Source organism: Arvicanthis niloticus, chromosome 15 (assembly GCF_011762505.2).
Source record: "Arvicanthis niloticus isolate mArvNil1 chromosome 15, mArvNil1.pat.X, whole genome shotgun sequence".
Classification (NCBI taxonomy): Eukaryota; Metazoa; Chordata; class Mammalia; order Rodentia; family Muridae; genus Arvicanthis; species Arvicanthis niloticus.
In genome coordinates, this window is record NC_047672.1 from 24,785,701 (window position 1) to 24,804,596 (window position 18,896).

General features: G+C 43.5%; 1 protein-coding gene across 4 annotated transcripts in view; it reads left to right on the forward strand.

The window, feature by feature from the left end:
* Hipk2 (homeodomain interacting protein kinase 2) overlaps positions 1-18,896 on the forward strand; it is a 178,599-nt gene that overhangs the window by 110,559 nt on the left and 49,144 nt on the right. For all 4 annotated transcript variants that reach the window (XM_034519023.2, XM_034519021.2, XM_034519022.2 and 1 more), the window contains exons 3-5: positions 15,179-15,302; positions 15,821-15,940; positions 17,603-17,689. In XM_034519023.2, the coding sequence (XP_034374914.1) occupies positions 15,179-15,302; positions 15,821-15,940; positions 17,603-17,689 (331 nt within the window). The remainder of the gene's footprint in view (positions 1-15,178; positions 15,303-15,820; positions 15,941-17,602; positions 17,690-18,896) is intronic.

The window sequence follows — 18,896 nt, forward strand, 5'->3', positions numbered from 1 at the left end:
GCTAATATATGCTAATACTTTTTTCATTAAAAAAAACTGAAATAGTTTTATGCAAGTCAATTTGTTAATATCTCTGTTGGCTCCTTCCTATAAGATAGCAATTTGCAGCCCTTCTTCCTATACTTTTGGTCCTGCCAGCTTTAAGGTTTTTGGAAGGCCTCCAGCATCATTGTCATTCTTAGGAGAAGGTATTTAAGTGATTCCAGTCAGAATAGGGACCAAGTGGAGCACAGCACAAGTGTCCAGGCTGCTGCACTGAAGCTGGCCAGAAGATTAATCTAGAGTTGTTTTCCCACAGGTCTGCTCTCCCAGGAGCATAGCATTCCTACACATGGACAAGAACCATAACTATGGGGCAAAGTGGCTAAAACCTAGTGGCTTGTGCACTAAGTGTTTATCATCTCAGTTTCTGGGGGTCAGTAACTTGAGGGCAACTTGGCTCAGATAGTCCTGGCCCAGTCTTGGGAGGCTGTACCCACTGAGCCCTCAGCTGGGGCTATAAACACTTGACTGTCTCGCTGTGGTGTGGGAGCCTAAGGAGGCTCACTCTTGTGACTGGCAGGCTGGCGCTGCCTGCTAGTAGGCACTCATTATCCTCTCAACATGGCCACTGCTTTCTCCAATAGCCGGTGATTCACAACTCAACAGGCTGGAAGCCAGTGTCTTTTTATGACTAATCTCACAAGTCACACATCATTATTTCTGCGATATCTTATCGATCCCACACATTTACCCTATTGGTATAATGGAACATCAGATAAGGAGATGTAGATTATCACAGGCCTTCTTAGAGGCTGCCTGTCACCACTGTGCTCCCAGTAGACCCTCAGTAAAACCTTTATAAACACAATCCAACACTAGGAGGGGTTTTCTAAAAAACCTAAGAGAATAACACACACATCACAGTGTATCATTTACTAATGTTTCTGAGACTACTCTCGGAAATTAAATCCCCTGAATGTATAGCTCATCCCACAGATGCCTTCTTTGGAACGTTCTAAAAAGTACGTTTTTTTTTTTTTTTTAATTAAAATTAAACCTGCTCATACCATCACTTACAGCAGTGGCTCTCAACCTTGCTGATGCTGTGACTCTTGAATACAGCTCCTCATGTTGTGGTGACACCCAATCATAACATTATTTTGTTGCTACTTCAAAACTGTAATTTTGCTACTGTTATGAATTATAATATAAATATCTGATATGCAAGTCCTGTGGAATGGTCATTTGGCCACCACAGGGTCTCGACCCATAGGTTGAGAACCACAGCATTCCCAGAGGGCATGCTGATTAGCTCACCCCTGTCTGTTCTATGGGGTAGTCCTCGAATATTCTTTGTTGGCATGCATGCTCTCTCAGGGATGCCACTTCCACTGAGCCTACTGGTTGTTGGTTTGTTTGTTTTTCTGTTTTAAGGAGATGAAAACGTATGAGCAGGAGCAATGGGGGCTTACATCAGAGACTGTGCAGCCAACAGAGGGTAATGGCCAGTTTGGGGACTGTGGTCCAAAGTCTCCTATACAAAGCTTCAGCGCCATCTTATGTCAGTTAGTTGAAGGAGTGGGGTTCTCCCAGTTTCTGCCGTGGTATCCATTTCTGGTACTCCCTTTCTGATCCACCCACCAACTCACTGATCAAGACAAGTGGGTGTTGCTGATGCTCACTCTCAAACACATACACTTCAGGCCCCAGCTACTATAACCTCTTTCTAGGTGGTCACCTTTTGTGTGATTTCAACAAGATTTGCCTTGGATGGAACTGTTAAGGGGAAGGAAAAGTATCCCAATATGGTTTCCCACAGGAAAGCCCACAATTGATAGCTAGTTCTTGTTTGTTCAATAAACAAAACCAAAGGTTGAGAATTAAAGGTCACCACTACTAACATGTATGGGCCCTGTAACATTTGTATATGTAACTGAGGGAACATTGTATGGGCCCACCCTGGCAGTGGCCACCAAGTCCCAGTGTTAGTAAATGGAAATGAAATGTATAATTCATAAGGCTGTGGTGGCGTGCAATCTGTGGCGGGGGGGGGGGGGTGGTGGAATAATTACAGAATTGAAATATGAGGCTGCAGTGTGTAAGGGACCTTTCTAGGGGAGAGGCTGTGTGATAGATGGCCTGCATTGTTCTCCTTCTGACCTTTTCCTGAACTTCCCTTTAGAAGAACAGAGGAAATACAATTCTGCCATTTCCCATAGTGTTTCTGAATAATACCTTAAGATGCCCACCCTTAGCATTTTTTATCTTCCACTGGGATTTATTTTCTCTCCTGTGCTTTGCTGTTTCCCATAGAAAAATCTAGTCACTAATGATTCTGCCCTAGTGTTAATGCAGAATACAGAGGCTACACAAATATTTGCCCATATTGAACACAATGCCTACAGGGAAAGGAAACCTCCCAGTGGTGTCCATTCACTCCTCCAGGCAGAACAGTCAGGGAATAGCCTACAGTGATGATGCCAAAGGGGGGGGGGGAGACCCAAACCTGGAAGCAAACAATAGGATCTTTTTAAGGAGATGACAAGGAGTGAGGGACTCACATCAGAGACAGTGCTGCAAGCCTGCAGGATAATGACCAGTGGGAGGGCTGTGCTCGAAAGAAGAGATCAGAAAGGCTCCAGAGTTCATCACAAAAAGCCTTTCTACCTATGGTAGAAATGGACCTAGGAACAAGAAACTCTCCAAGGCCCAAAATGGATGGGTTCTCACAACTTGAGACTCTTATCTTTATCTTTAAAAATGAGGGATACTTAAGACCCCATTTTCCTCAATCTGTACTTGAATAAAATACTCTCAGAATATTTAATATGGAAGCTATCTGGAGCCAAACCCTCTTTTCCCCTAGAAAGGGGCTTGTTAACTTCTCTCATAGCTAAATTTGCATCTGTTCTAGCCTTTGGCGCGTATGGCTTTGTAAAAATTTTAAGGTGGCCACAGGCATGGTGGGAGGACATTAGTCACACACACACCCATTTAAGCAAAATGTGAATAAACCCATTTCTGTTTCCTAATTTCTTCAGAGTACAGGGGAACTTAATGGATCTAAATGCCTCGTAATAGCATTGGTCCTAAGTTAGGTTTCTGTTGCTTGAGATGATGGTCTCCAGTGCCATCCATTTTCCTACAGTGACATAATGTCATTGCTTCCAACTAAGTAAACATCCGTTGTATATGTGCACCAGGGCTTCTTCATGCATGTGCTTGTTGAGAGAACACTTAGGTTAGTCAACCAGGAAGACTAATGTGGGATTTTTATCCAAGCCAAAACTTGTAACATGGCAAGGTTTCACTTAGCTTCAGAATCAACTCCGAGTTGAATCTTTGGAGGAATGTTGGGGGGGGGGGGTATTTTTCTTTCTCTTTAAAGTCAATCATTGAGGCCAAATGAAAAACCTAGATAGTCTTAGGTTAAAGCTTTTCCAGCTGCCACCTCTGAGTTTGGTTAGCTCTCTTTGTCAGTTAGTGCTAAGTACCTGCTGTGCACAGTGCTAATCCCAGCAGAACATTGCCAGCACTTCCTTAGGAAACCAGTGTGAGCTCTGCCTCCCTTAGGAGTTTCTGGTCTCATGGGAGTCCAAAACAGGCCTGAAAAGTACATACATGCATACAGACACTTCCTTCTATTCTCAGGAGGCATGTGTGATAGGCCACCACTTGCTGGTACAGATGCTATTGCAAACTCTTATTCTTTGGTAGCAAGAAAACTGAGTTCCTCGTAGTAGGATTTTGGCCATTTCTTCAAATATCTACCAAATTGCCTGAGAACATAGGTGATTTTTTTTTTTAAGTCTTCCATCTAGTCTTCTCTCTCCCTTTCTCTGTTATTGTTTCTTCATCTCTCAATGTATGTGTGGTGCACACACATGCTCATGCGTGTTCTTTTTTCTACCTCCCCATCAGTTTATACATATGTTTTTAAGTGTACAAATTCCCTACATCAGATTTCTGCAAAAAGCAGGGTTTTTGTTTGTTTGTTTCTCCTGCAATTTCCCCCATTGAAATGCCCATTATTACGTAAAAAAGAGTTTTTTTTTCTCTCAGTCCCTCCCCCTTCTGTCCTCAAAAATAATCAGAATTTGGCTCTCACTCTGTCCTCACATAGTCACTTTTGTGTGGTAGAGCATTTACTAGGTTTTTATGGTAGGAGAGAGGTGCTGACCTGAACCATCCCCATCACAACTGTCACATGAACAAAGTCAAACAGTTCTGTTCACACCTCCCACTTCCTGCATGTAAGGTGCTGCAAGGTGCACTGACACCAGGATGTGGGCGAAGCCTGTGGCTCCAGGATGCTTCCAGTCTATGTGCAAAGCTGACTAGATTCACCTACCAATAAAAGGGGGTACAGTTCTAATGTAAGTGGGAGTACAGAGGAAAGCACCTCCGCTTGGTAAGGGAAGAGTTCTGAAGGAAACAAAAAAAACCATTTTCCAAAGACACAAAACTGTTCTGGAAGTGATGGAGGCTCTGACAGGAAATGGGAGGCTTTCATGAAGAGCACAGCCTCTCAGTCCTCTATCTTGTCTCACTATACAGTCCTTCTCTCCCTCCTCTCCACCTTATCCCCAACTGTAGCAACTCTGTAGTTCCATTACCTACCATTTAGCTCACTCTTCTCGAGGAATGTTTGGTGTTCATGAGAACATAATTGTTCTAATCTCTTGCTGAGTGTTACTCCTTTCCAAAGGCCTGCAGTCCCAGCTCTTGGATTACAAAAGAGGCCCTATTGTTATAATAAAGCCAGAGGTTTATGGGAAAATGGGCCAATGGTATTTCCACCTGGGGGGATAGTTCAGCATCTTTCACCAACAGAAAGATCTTCTGTGTTCTGCTTAGTTTGCTGTGGGTGTCTCAGAATTCAGCAGCTGTCACTAGGGGATAGCAATGCCATCCATCCCTGTATGAGTTGATGGTTCAGATGACATTCAGATTACCTGCCTGCTATACTTCTGCATGCCCTAGTGGCAGATTTAAGAGAGACAGCCAAGTGTTTCTTGTGGGTCTAAGACATAAGGAAGCAAATTTGAGTTTATTTTTGTTTGCTTTCTTAGCACATGAGTATTGAAAGTTATCCCTTAAATAAGTTGCCCTTGGCTAGAGTTTATACCCACCCTATCTGGCAGAATTCCCCTGTTCCTAACTTCTGTTGAGGTAACCAGCCTACCACTGCAAGAGCTTTTCCCTGTCCTGGCCCTGGGCAAATCCCAGGAGAGCATACTGTAAGACAGTGGGCCATACTTAAACCTGCTCTATGTGTGTTTACTGCTGTAGACTTGAAGGACATATTCTTGAGAGTCCCCTTTCCAGGTTTGGTTTTCTGGCAAAGGATTATTTGCACTTTCCCTAGATAGCTGCTGTCATCCCCCATGTCTCATCTAGGCCCACACTTGCCTGCTTGCTTGGAGATCACCACATCCTACACTTACTGGGTCAGTATATATCCTATCAGCTAGCTCCAAGTTTCTGCTGAGAACTTGCTCTGCAGGGTGTTAGTGGGCTTTGGCCCTTGGCTCTTGGTAATCTTCCACTTCTGATGCTTTTCCTGCCACTGCAAAAGAAGTTAACCCTCTAGTGTGCTTGCTGTCATGCTCAATGGGGTCTTTTTCATAGCTCAGGTTTCTGGCTTCTGTTCTGAATTGGTCTGCTTCCTGTCAGTGGCACCAAATGCACCTCCTTTTTAAAGAATAAGTTTCTAGTATCAGAACGCTCTCTTTTATCCCTAATCAGCAAGAATAAATAGTTGTCTGCCTACTATTTAACCCTACAAGTCACATGACCAGATGAGGGTAGAAGGAAATGAGCCTGTCTATGATGCAGTAACTTGTCTATGAATTGGAGTGCAGAGGTCTCTCCAGTCCAGGCACAGGACATTATGGGAAGGAAAGCACTGACACTCTTCTGCTCATGTTCATTTACCCAGCAAACATTTACTGAGTACTCAGAATGAGTCAGTCCACACTAACTGTTAAAGCAGTGTGAACATTGACATTTAAATCAGTAAAGTGACACATAGGTAATATCAGTGTCTTGGTAGAGAGTGAGCCTTGACTGTTGTAGTAATTATTTTTAAAAGGTGGCCACTGGTTAAGCCAACTGGCTAAGCTGCAGCGACCCTGCCTAGCTCAACCACATGGCCAGAGGCCATGTGCGCACTGCAGCTAAAAACAGCCAGCCAGAAACACCAGTCCTGCCACCCAGGAGACGTCAGTGTGGGAGATGGCTCTGCCAATCTTCCACGATGAATCTGCAAGGCTGGGCATTGCCCAGACTATCCCAACAACCACACGGGCTCGGTACATATGAGACTAATGCTTATATTATCCAAAGGCTTATATATTTGGTAATGATCAATAACAAGATGCCCATACAATCAGAAGTGTAACCCAATACCCAACCTAGATATACCAACTACTTTGACTGCTACAGACAATGGAACATCAGCCTCCATGTCCACCTCTCTCGTTCTCCCTCTCTCTCCTAGCTCCTCCTCTTCCTTTTCCTCTTCCTCCCTTACTCCTCCCACCTTAGCTCCTCCTACACTTGACTACTAGGTTGACATGGAAGAAGCTAGCCCTTCCATGGCATGACATCAGATTTTCACTGTGTTGGTAGCTTTGATGTGTCACCAGGCCGATCCTCAGAAATTGAAATTCCAAATTCCCTTTCAGGGTAGAGGAAAGAGGAGTTGCCCTCAGAAAGCCAAGACAGATGACAGAGATATTTGAGTTGGCCCTTTCCAGAATCAGCAGGTGTCCCCTTAGAATCTATTACTGCACAATCTTAGCCCTTAGCTTCAGTCAACAGACTTAACAAAGCAGAAGAAAAACATTCAACAGAAGAAACTTTAAGAAGCGTGTCACTGAATGTCTATGGCTCTGTCCGCTTATGTTGTCTCTTAGCTCTGTTCTTTCCAGCTCCTTCAGACCTACCTTTTCTTGAATTTCCTGAGGTGGGAGAAGCTGAGACTGGGGATCTATTTCACCAGTGTGACCCCACCCGTTTTTTGTTTGCTTTTGGCATACAGGCACAGGTTTCAAAGCCCTTTAAGGAGAAAGGAGAGTGTGTAGAAGACAAGAGAGGTTTGACATTCTGGGGTGCTCTTTGCTGCAGTTGTCTTTGCTTTTAATAATTTTTGTTCTCTGTCTCTCTCTCTCTCTCTCTCTCTCTCTCTCTCTCTCTCTCTCTCTCTCTCTCTGTGTGTGTGTGTGTGTATGCAGTTGTGTGGGGTGTGTAGGTGTACAATGGAATGAACATACCCACATTTCCTCATTCTCTCTTTCTCTCTTCCTCTCTCTTTCCTCCCTCCCTTTCTCTTTGTGTGTCCATGTGGAGGCCAGAAATCAACTTCAAATCTCATTCCTACTTTTTTTTTTTTTTTTTTTTTTTTTTTGAGACAGGGCCTGGAAATCCCTGTTTACTGAGAAAACTTCAGGATCCCCCTGTCTCCTCCTACAAGCACTGGGATTATAAATGCATAATACCACTTCTGGGTTTTTGTCTGGTTAGAAGGGATCAAACATGAAGGATATATCAAATATGGAGGGTATATAGCCCAAAAAGAAATATCTTCCTAGGCATTGTTGTATACTTTTTTGTCTGTCTTTCTCAACAAAAAATGAAATAAGTATTTTTTAATTGCTGAAAGCACCTGAAGTTTTGTAAGTGTAAAACAAATCACTGTGTGGATACCAGGAGACCTCATAATTCAATTCCTTGGGCTGACTAGTAACTATCTACTAACATTTGTTGAGCATATACTTTGGAAAAAAGCACCAACAAAAAGCCTATTCTGGTGGTACCATAGCCCTGGACAGGCTCCCTCCTGCAGCCTTTGACTTCCTGGTAAAACACCAGAGACAAGATTGGAAGATTTAGGCCAACCAAGCCAGAAACAGGCAATGGAAGTACAGCACAGCCAGGAAGGTAAGGATTCTAGGAATTCCAGGGCTGTTGAGTGTTTCTGAGATGAACCATGGTGACTTTTCCTAGAAAGTATCCAAGCTGTTTCTTCCTAGGAACATTCTCAGTGAGATACACTTATAGTGGGGAACTTGTTCTTATTTTTACTTCTTTATTGGTTTATCAGATGTTGTCAAGCCAATTTAGCTTTATTTAGGTGACTATATGTCTCTGGCTTTGTACTTTTGGTGTTTATTTGTTTGTTTGTTTGGTTGGTTGGTTGGTTTGGTTTGGTTTGGTTGGTTGGTGGGTTGGTTTGTTTATTTGTTTGTTTGTTTAGGAGGGTGCTGTTTTGAGACAGGGTTTTTCTGTGTAGCCCTGGCTGTCCTGGAACTAGATCTGTAAACCAGACTAAACCTTAAACTCAGAGATCCACCTACACCTGCCTTTGCCTCCCAAGTGTTGCCATTAAAGGACTGTGCCACTACCGCCCAGCTATATTCTTTGCTTTGTTTTACCTACTCTAGTACATACAAACAAACTGGAAGGCTAACATCAGAATCTGCCATAGAAATCTGAGAGCTGACTTCAGTCCACCAATATTATTAGAGGCCTTTGTGTTATATTCAGTTTGTGTCCCAGAGCCAACTTTTTCTTCCATATGTAAGCAACAAAACAAGAGTTTGGTTTAATGGTGACCTTGGCAGAAGTGTAGTAGCCCTAGGAATCAAGGATTGGCATGGAAAATACATGTGTGTTAGTGCACACTTGGGAAAATCTCATTCAGAGCTAAGATGCTCATTGCTAATACAAATAAAAATAGCTACCCCTCTGGTCCTAACATTGTGCTGGAAATGGCCAGTAGGATCAGGAAAGTCTTCTCTGGAGACTGTCCAAGTGTGGTATGAGACCAAACTGTGATTATGTCACCCTCCCATATGGACACAAGGCTGTGTTTCAATGTCTTGAGCGTGTCTACTGGTGACAGCCAAAGGCAGTTTTCAGCAAGGGTCTTGAAAGTCTTAGTCCTCATCAGCACAGTTGGATGAGCATTCACAGGGGCCCAGATCCTATGTGGAGATCTCTGCTTTGTGTGTTCTGTGCCTGTGGTATCAAGTTGTGACACCCGAAGGCTAAATAGGGTTTTCCCAGTTTTCCTCCTGGACTCAAAGCCCACTATCTGTATCAAATCTCTGCTGTGATGTTTCTCCAGCTCTAAAGGGCTGGAGAGTGTGGCCAAAACTTCAAGGTTTCTAGCAGTTGAGCTGGGTCCAAACATGGCTCCTTATAAACTCAGATAATGGGAGGTCCAGGTCGATTTCTCCCAGTGTTTGGATCTTAGAACCTCACCTGTGGGTTTCTCTTACCTTCTACTCATCCCCCTAATCAAAGACAAATCAGTTTCTCCCCTATCTAGTTTGCTGAAGAAGTTGTATCTTTTTCAGAACTAGATCCCTGGTTGACCTGAGACTGCGTCGATGTTTAAATCTCCAGCTGCTCCACCTCGTGACTCACTGGACACAGTTTGAACTCATTTCTGATTCTGCAGATACAGGACTGTTTTCTGGCAGCCTTGCTGTGATCCAGTAATAGTCATTCTGAGTGGTGCCCTAAGTGTTCTCTAGCCTTTACCCTGTAGGCTGTTTTTTACATGATCTCTTGTTCATCTCAAGTTTGCCTTCTTCTTCAGATTTTTGTTGCTATTTCTTGGGCCCTATGTTGCTTTGATAGAGTCCCATGCCTGCACTCTAGGTCACTGGTCTCAGCAGTAGCTCAGGACTCATGGCAGCATTGCTGAGTCTCCTTAGTTCTGCAATAGAAACATAAGATTTAACAACCCATCTGAAATACAATTTTACATTTTGATTGCTTCTGCCCCAGCCATATCGAGGTTACTTTCAATCTGCATATATTTGTGGGAACAGACTTCTTCACTGCAGTTCAATTTGAGTACACCTTATAATATCAGTGATTATAAAATACTGGGGACTAATAGAGTTTCTTGCTTCCAAGGCATTCAAACTGCTTTATAATTCTACTGGCCATAATTTATCTTCATAAGCTACATACAGACAAGAGGAAAAAGTGAGATTAATAATCACATTTTATAGAGGGTGAAATAAAACTTGGAGAAGTTGAGTAGCATTTTCCCAGAAATGCTCAGCTCTCCCTCGGGCTCTCTGAATGATCTGCAGACTGAACACTTATATCAGAAATGCATGTGAACCTTGCCCTTGCTCTGTCATAGATATGGACAAGAGTAAGATACTTGACTCTGGGCCCGTGGTTAGCCAAGGATACTGGAGTGAGCAGGATGTGTGCCCAGCTCCTACAGCACAGACCTCTGCTACAATGAATGTTATGAGTACACACAGGGTCAGCTCCTCACTTAGGTCCTCAGACCTCTGCCCTGGGCTTTGTTCCCAGGCTATCACTCTGGCATCACAACTACCATCTGGATAGGAAGTGACCGCAGGGCAGGGCAGGGCAGGTGCTGCCTTCTCAGTCCTCACCTTGTTGTTCTGTGCATGCTGCTGCCATATGCATTAGACCAAATAAATGGAAGACAGGTTACAGGTAGGAAGTTCTGCTTCTACAGTCAGATGAAAGGTCTGTGACTATGGCTTTTAATGTGTAAAATAAAAGTGTGTCTTTCAAATGAGGAAAAGGAGCAAAGGAAGTTACAGTGTTGAGTGTGTTCCTAGCATAAGCAAGACCCTGGATTCAGAGCACCAAAAAGAAAACCAGAAAAGGGGTGTTCTTTTTGTTTTGATTGCTGTCATATAGATTAAGGCAGATAATAGGTGAGTGATTTAGTGTTGTTTTATTGTCCTAGACCTTATTTTAGGTACTTCCTGACAGCTCTATTTAACCTTCTTTCTGGTACCTCCTTCTGGAATGAAGTATATGGCCAGTACTTAAAAACACTAGGATTGGACCCATGGGCACTGGGCTCCTGCCTGCAGTCTACACACCTCTTTTGGAGGCCAGCATCCACAGGGTCATGTGGTCTAGACTGATGGAAGAATAACTTATTCCTTATGTGCACTGTCAAGAGAGCAGTGGAGCTAAATATCAAAGCTTCAGTCGTTGGTGTGTTGAAAGTCACAGTTGTTTTTCTAATCTCCCATAGAAAAATGGAATATTTGGTGCCTTGTGAGGGTCATGTTGGAAAAGAATAGTCACTCTCTTTCTTAGGTACAATTTTGTCTGACACTTCATGTATATTTTTAAAGTATTTTTGATGCCCCCCAAATAGTAGTGAGATTCTTTAAAATGGTTGCATGAGGTAGTACCATGGCAGGGAAAGAGTAGAGCAGCTGTCAGGTGAGTGATCCGCAGAACAGGGATCCATGTACCCAGGATCCTTCTTGTACTGGCACCACTCTAAGGACAAAAACAACCTCTATGGAATGTGACCTCAAACCTCCCAAACTTGGAAGAGCCAAAGCAGTGTGTCTCATGTCATATAGTTGCCACGGCGATGTTGCCAGCCTCAAGGGGGAACTGCGAGGGAGCTGTGGTTGGCACAGTCATTCCTTCTAGAAATATATATTAGGTACCTTCGATGGCCCAAGCACTGGTGAGTTTCAGGCCAGCCAGAGCTGTTTAGTGAGCTAGACAATGAGACATCTCTCCCTGCCATGAAAAAAGGGAAGAGGGAAAAAAAAAAGAACTTTCAGTGTCATGTTAGGATATAAGAAGATATTTTCTCTTCCTTAGGTGTAGTTTTTTGACACTTCATCCATGTTCAAAGCATTTATGGTGTTCTAAATAATCAGAGAGAATTCTTTTAAGATGGTTCCTTGGGGCAGCAGATGCTCAGTTAATATCTCTTGGACCAGTCTGCCATTCATGTTTACATCTTGATCTACTGTGTAGATGGCAGATGCAAAGTGAGCAGCATATGTTTGAGTAAGGAAGACTGGAAGGGGTAGGAAGGGAAAAGTAGTTCAAAAATAGGTTTCATATGTGCAGAGAAAAGGAACTTACCCTTGGAGACATGAGAGGAAATACTGAAACCAAAAGCAAGAGCCAAGTTAGCAATGGCAACAGAAGCATGGGTTGGGGGATACTTGATTTACCTAGTACCAGAGAAGGCTGAGCATGGCACAGCTTCATGGTTATAGTCTAGCAATCTACACACCACCCCAAAATTAAAATAGGTTTGGACCAAATCTCAGGAATTCTGACCTTGAAAGGTCACATTTCCATACTTCACCTTTCTTACTGTAAGTCTTTGATGAATCATCAGCAGATAGACACACAGGCTCTCCTCCAGTCTCCCTTGCTCAGGTGTCTGTGCAAATGAGCGTGGGCTGATCTGCACATGCCCCTTTGGGCCTCAGTGCCTGTTTATTCCTAGCTGAGTCCTCCTGTACCAGTGCCCAGACTTAGTTCCCCGTGAAGACTTACCCCTTCCCTCTCCTTTGTCCGCACTGCCTCAGAACTCCCACCCTGACTTATGTTTCACGCTTTCTTATATTTAAAATGGCATATTCAATAAACATGTATGTATTGACCAAGTGGCAACTAAAAGCCAGGCACTATGTTCTTCCTCATGGTAGAGGAAGAAAGACAGTAAGAATGTTATTGGAGAGACTGCTATAAGGTGGCATTTACGGTGCTGGAGAAAGGAACTAACTGGTGTCAGAGGTCTGTCTATGGTGGTGACAATTAAGCAGAAGTGTGAAGGATGAGGAGGAAGCTGTTTGAAAGCCATGGGGCAAGCACAGAGGCAGAAGCAACTACATTACCTGAAGGCTACTGGTCCAGAAGGTACTTAAGGTATTATGGAAGTTGAGAAGACACTGCTGGCACCAGAGCCCGTTGCAATAGAAAAATGATTTGAAATGACAGTGGAAAAGCAAACTGGGTCCTTAACTGGGGAGAGGGAGATCCTTGAGCCATGGGAGAGATTCATATATTCTAAGTACAGTGAGGAACCCACTGAGGGCTTTGAAACACATGCCATTGGGGAAGAGGAAACAGGAAACTCCAGGTGAGGCAGTGGCTGCAGCCACAGTTATGCCAGAAGAGAGGGAAAGGGACTGATTTGAGGTAGACTTTGGATCTGGGCACGTGGATAGTCTGGGTTGTGGGGGTACTAAAGGAAAAAGCTTCCGTCCTGGATCTCTGGCAAAGCAGTAGGGTAGGGGTGGGAGTGTTGGGTTCATTTAGTAGAATGAGGAGGATGAGAAAAAGTAGAGATTAGTTCCCTCTCAACCTGGGAACTTTGATGCCACTGTGGGACATAGCCTTCAAGGTTCCAGGCTCTCAGACATGAGCCTAGAACTGAAAAGACAGTTCCAAGATGAGACTAGAATTTAGATGTGAGGGTTGGTATGATTGCTGTGCCAAGTGTCCTAGTGCTGCAAACAGGGACCACAGAGTGCACTGCTTAGAACAGCAGCACACAGGGACCACAGAGTGTACTGCTTGGAACAGCTGCTGCTCTATGGATGTTCAGGAGCCTGGAGCACCAAAGGCAAGGTGTTAGCTGGGCCTCGAAGACGGAGGAGAGGCTATTTCCCTGCTTTTTGTGGCTGTAGATGCTCCTTGGCTGGTGACACATAAATTCAGTCTCTACCTCTGTCATCACATGGCTATCTTGTCAGTGTCAGTGCCCAAATTTCCCTGTCCTAATAAACACATCTGTCATATTGTATTAGGCCCCACCTTCTATGATACAGCTTCATCTTAACTAATTAAACAACCCCATCTCTAAATAATTAAGATTCCAACATACCTGTTTTATAATACTGGAGATTGAGCTCAGGACCTTGTGCATACTTGGCATATACACTACCTCTGAGCTATATCCCCAACCCAGCATATCATTCAGGATAAACATGTAACCATGGTAAACACATAGGGAAAAAAATGGAAAGAAAAGAACATGGGACATGGACCATTTGGACAAAGAAGGAGGATGCTCTAGCAAAGGGCATAGACAGGCAAGAAATTTGGATATGGGAAAGTGGCACCTAGGAAGCCAGGAAGAGCAGTGGGCAGTTGTATAGAATAAAGGCAGCTCTCCAGACAGAGCTGAAATGCTGACCAAAGAACATGACAATGCAAAGGCCATCCTGGTCTTTCTAGTATGGCACATGAGTGTAGGGGCATCTGAGAAAAGATTAAGAAGCTGGATGCAGTGAAGAGGCAGGAACTTTTAGGAGTCCATTGCTCTGAGAAATGGGGTATGGAGGAAGCAGATGTTGTTGATAACACTGCGAGAGAAGGATTAAAGAAAGGTGTGTACTTGAGGTTTGCTTATGTTTGTTAACTTTGTCCTTGCATTCTGTTTTTGTTTTCCAAAGCGGGAGCTGTTGAGGAATAGTATGTACTGTGGTACATGCCTTTGTGTTTATATCACGCATGTGTATAATCTTTTGTTCCTTGGTTTAGTGTTGCCTCTAACTCCAGCTCCAAGGGACCTAGTGCCCTCTTGCCCCACATTTGTGACATTCCTTCACACAGATATACACACATGCACATGAATAAAACTTAAAAGAAAGACTTTATGATCTGGTCTTGGTTACCAAATACATGTGTACTTTCTCTTTAAAATGCCTTTGAAATTTCTATGTAGCCTTGTCTGTCATTTGCAGAGACATTAGCTCCTACAACCAGGAGTTTAAAATGGAATCTGGTTGACTCTCAAGATGATCTATTCATGAACGTGATTCTATAGTTGTAACATAAAAGAATTTTTATAGAGATCAACCTTTTAGACACTGATGGGAAAAGTAATAGTAGTGTTTCCTTGAAGAATTGTAATATAAATGTGTAGGACAAAGATCGTTGGGATGAATGGATATTGGACTTCATTGCCTTATTTTAAGTGAGAGCAGCGATTTTTATGTATTCCTGAAAGTAGACTGTTTCAGAATTCCTTCTTAAATATTAGGTACTCTTTATAAAGAATTCCAGATGTTCAGCTACAAAAGCTAACTTGGTACTGTTTGTGGTGTGGTTATCAGGTCATGAGCTCATGTGGCCAGAGTGGGATGGTGGGGATACCCACAAACATGCTTCATGGTAGGTCTGTTGTACTGCCACCCACCAACCCTTACTCTGCACTTACAAGCTAACTGCATCCTCTTCTAACTAGATGACAGCCAAAGAATGGAGAGTCACTGTAATGCAGACCTCTCTCAAAGACTGCAGACCCCACACAGGGAGTCATAATACCCCAGGTCAGAGCTGGAATTCATGCAGAAATAGCTACTGTGTCTCCAGATCACTGATGAGTCTTTCCATTCTTCCTCTCTAGGGCCCCTGAGATCATCCTTGGTTTGCCATTTTGTGAGGCAATTGACATGTGGTCCCTTGGTTGTGTCATTGCTGAGCTGTTCCTGGGCTGGCCATTATACCCAGGTGCTTCTGAGTATGATCAGGTAGGTCTGGGTGACACAGGAATTCACTATGTGACATCACTCTCCATACAGAAAACCTTAGATTACCATTTCACTTAGAACCTGCCCTATGGGGGCTGGAGAGATGGCTCAGTGGTTAAGAGCACTGACTGCTCTTCCAAAGGTCCTGAGTTCAATTCCCAGTCAACCACATAGTGGCTCACAACCATCTGTAATGGGATCTGATACCCTCTTCTGGTGTGCCTGAAGACAGCACCAGTGGAGTCATATACATAAAGTAAATAAATAAATCTTAAAAGAAAAAAAAAAGAATCTGCCCTATGATGTTCTTATGAGCTAACTTATTAACTCTTGCCTGCCACCCCCTCTCTGTGTGTGCACATGTGCACGCATGTGCATATGTGTGTGTGTTTCTTCTTTTTACTTCTTTTTTCTCTAAAATTAATAATTCCATTTTTCTCAACGCCATTAGAGCCATCAGTATACCATATGTATCGTGACAGGAAAAGCCCTGACCTCTTTCTCATCTTTTCTTGCAGATACGGTATATTTCACAAACACAGGGTTTGCCAGCTGAATATTTATTAAGTGCAGGGACAAAGACAACTAGGTTTTTCAACCGTGACACAGATTCACCGTATCCTTTGTGGAGGCTAAAGGTAGGAAAAACACTCCCTCCCTTCCACACTAATGGTCCAGTAGTGAAAGAGAGAAAGACAAAAGTGAGCTTTTAACATTTACAAATTGATGACTTTATTCTGGCCAGCAAAATGGGGATGTAGGCTAGAGTTGTGAGTACAAGGTGTTGCAGGATCTGAATGTTTGAAAGCACCTGTGTTCTTGATCACTGCTGCATGAGAGGCTGTGTCCTATGGGAAGACTGCTGAATTTCAGGGATTTAATCTCATGGTCCTTGATGACTGATTCATGCTAGGCAGATGAAGCAGCCACACTTCGTCCTTGAGGAGCTCACTGACCATGGGAAATAGGACCAGTGCCCCAAGATCTAGGCTACCATATGGACTGTCCTCCTAGGAGGACAGAATGTGGGAAATACAGTGACCCAAGTGAGCCAAGAAAAAGCCAGGCCAGGGCCAAGGACAGGGAACAACATTTGTGCTGGGTGCTGTAGGGTACAGAGGGATTCTCCAAGTAGCCTAAGCAATGCAAAACCCTGGGAAGAGAGCAGATCTTCATCCAGGACAATGCATACCATAAACTCTTGGTGATGTCACCTTAATGGAAACACAGTTTGCTTTTACTTTAACTGTGTTCTGTGATTAAAATTAACATACTTTTCCTGGGAAGGAGGTAGTAATAAAGACTTAAGTATGTAGTATGTTCATTTTTTGCAGTAGGTTGGGTTTTAGTGGATTTGGTTTGATTTGATTTGGTTTTGATAGGACCCCAACCAAATCCTAATATAGTTTAAAGATACTACATACTTTCAAAATGTTGGGATTTGGAAGTTAAGCAGGCTCATAGGCTACAAATAGAACACCCGACACTAAGCAGTTATGAGAGTTGTCAAGGTCCAGTAACAAGTCTTCAGGTAGAAGAGAGGAGCCCAGGCTGGGGGAGGGGGAGCTACTTTGGTGTTTTACCAGGAACTTCATGTTCGGCTGTTCCTAGGGGTTAAGCTGCTTCAAGTGTGCTGCCCTTCATCCAGAATTAATTGCCTTAGATCCACTGATGAGCCCAAACCCCATGGCAAGTAGAAAAAGTAGTTTCCTAGTCAATAGCCGATAAAAGCCTTTGAAGAGCAGCATAGAGTACAGACTCTGGAATAGCTGCCACTTACACGCCAGGAACGTTGGTTGGTAGGCCCCCAGAACTTTATATTTTTGTGTTTCCATGTAGTAAAAGAGGAGAGCAGTCATCATAATGGCCATGGTTATGAAGAGCATTTAGTGAGTTACGTGTCTTGAAACAGCATAGGAACTGTAGGTGTAAGGGATTGCTAAGTAAAATAAAATTTTAAAGAATGTCACAAAGGGCTCTTGTCTTCCTGGGTAGAATCTTAGCTTTAGCTTATGGAAAGCTGTAGAGTAGGAAGGGTGTGGTTCTCATGTTCTCTTTAGAGTCTTTGGTAACTGTATCAGAGTGGGCATGAGTGGAGTCTGTGGGGAGGAAAGAAAATGAGCTAGTGTGGATTAACTAACAGAGAAAGGGGCTCTTGTGCAGGACACTTTTAGAGGAACCAAAGTCTCCTCCTCTGCAAAGTGAGACAAGACCTTGGGTCGAAGCAGGAGCTCAAGAGCTCACGATTCAGTGACTTAAGAGGGGCCATCTGATCAACCTGGTTTTGCTTTTTCCTATAGACACCAGATGACCATGAAGCAGAGACGGGGATTAAATCAAAAGAAGCAAGAAAGTACATTTTCAACTGTTTGGATGATATGGCCCAGGTAAGCTCTGTGAATGAATATGCGGTGCAGGCCCTTTAAACAAACAAACAAACAAACAAACAGCTGCAGGGCAGGGCATACCTTTAATCCCACCACTCTGGGACACAGAGGCAGGTGAATCTTTGTGAGTTTGAGTCTGGCCTAGTCTACATAGTGAGTTTTAGAACAGCTAGAGCTATGTAGAGAAACCCTGTCTTTAAAAAAAAAAAAATGAAAATAAAAAATAAAAACCCACCAGCAGTGATACACTTAACTGTGCTCATTAGCTATGCTTTGAACAATCATATGACAGACTTGGTAGGAAACCATTTGGTCTCTGAAACCAACTCTGTAGAAAAAATAGCTCCATTGTGTGGCTTCTTGTTTGTAAGGTACTGGTGCTAAAAGTGCCTGGACTGAGGGCCTTGTGTGTGCTACGCAGGCACTGGCTCTGGAGCTGAGGCCTCCAGCCCCATTGCTGTATTGGAGTTGATGCCTATGGTGCGGAGCATCTGTTTCCTAGGGCCTACATAACAAGATAGTGTGAACTAGAGGGCTTAAGACAACACACATATATTCTCTAATTGTTCTGGAGGCTAAAAGCATCTGGTGTCAGTATCCTCAGGACCACAGTCCTTTTGAAGGCCTAGTGGACAGCATCCATATTTGGCTTCCCATGGATTCTGGCAGCTTCACAAGTCTTTGCTTGCAGCTGCATCACTTAAATCCCAGCTCTACCCTCCACATGGCTGTTATCCCTGTGTCATCTCTGATCCTACTATCAGATCTTTTCTGTAAAAGCACTGATTATTGTGTTCAGGACCATCCTAATCCAATATGGCCTCATCTTAACATGATTATATCTGCAAAGACCCTATTTCTAAACAAGGTCACATTCGTAGCTTCCACAGATTAGGACTTGAATTTAGCTTTTAGGGAAGCTAATTCAAACCACTATACGCAGTCACTGTCAGCTCGCTAGCAGAGACTACAGATCATCCTTACCTTCCTATCAGAGATAATTCTAGATCTCCAGGTACTTTTAGTTAGAGACTAGTCCAAACACTGAGCAACCCAGTTCCTTTTAAACACTGCGAAATAGAGCTGTAGCCCAGTAAACACTTAACACATCTCTTAGGGAAGGTGAGCATGACTAGAGCTCCTGGTCTGAGTAAAGGACACGCGCCACTGATTAGTGGCTTAGATGGTCTGTGAGAACTGGAATTGC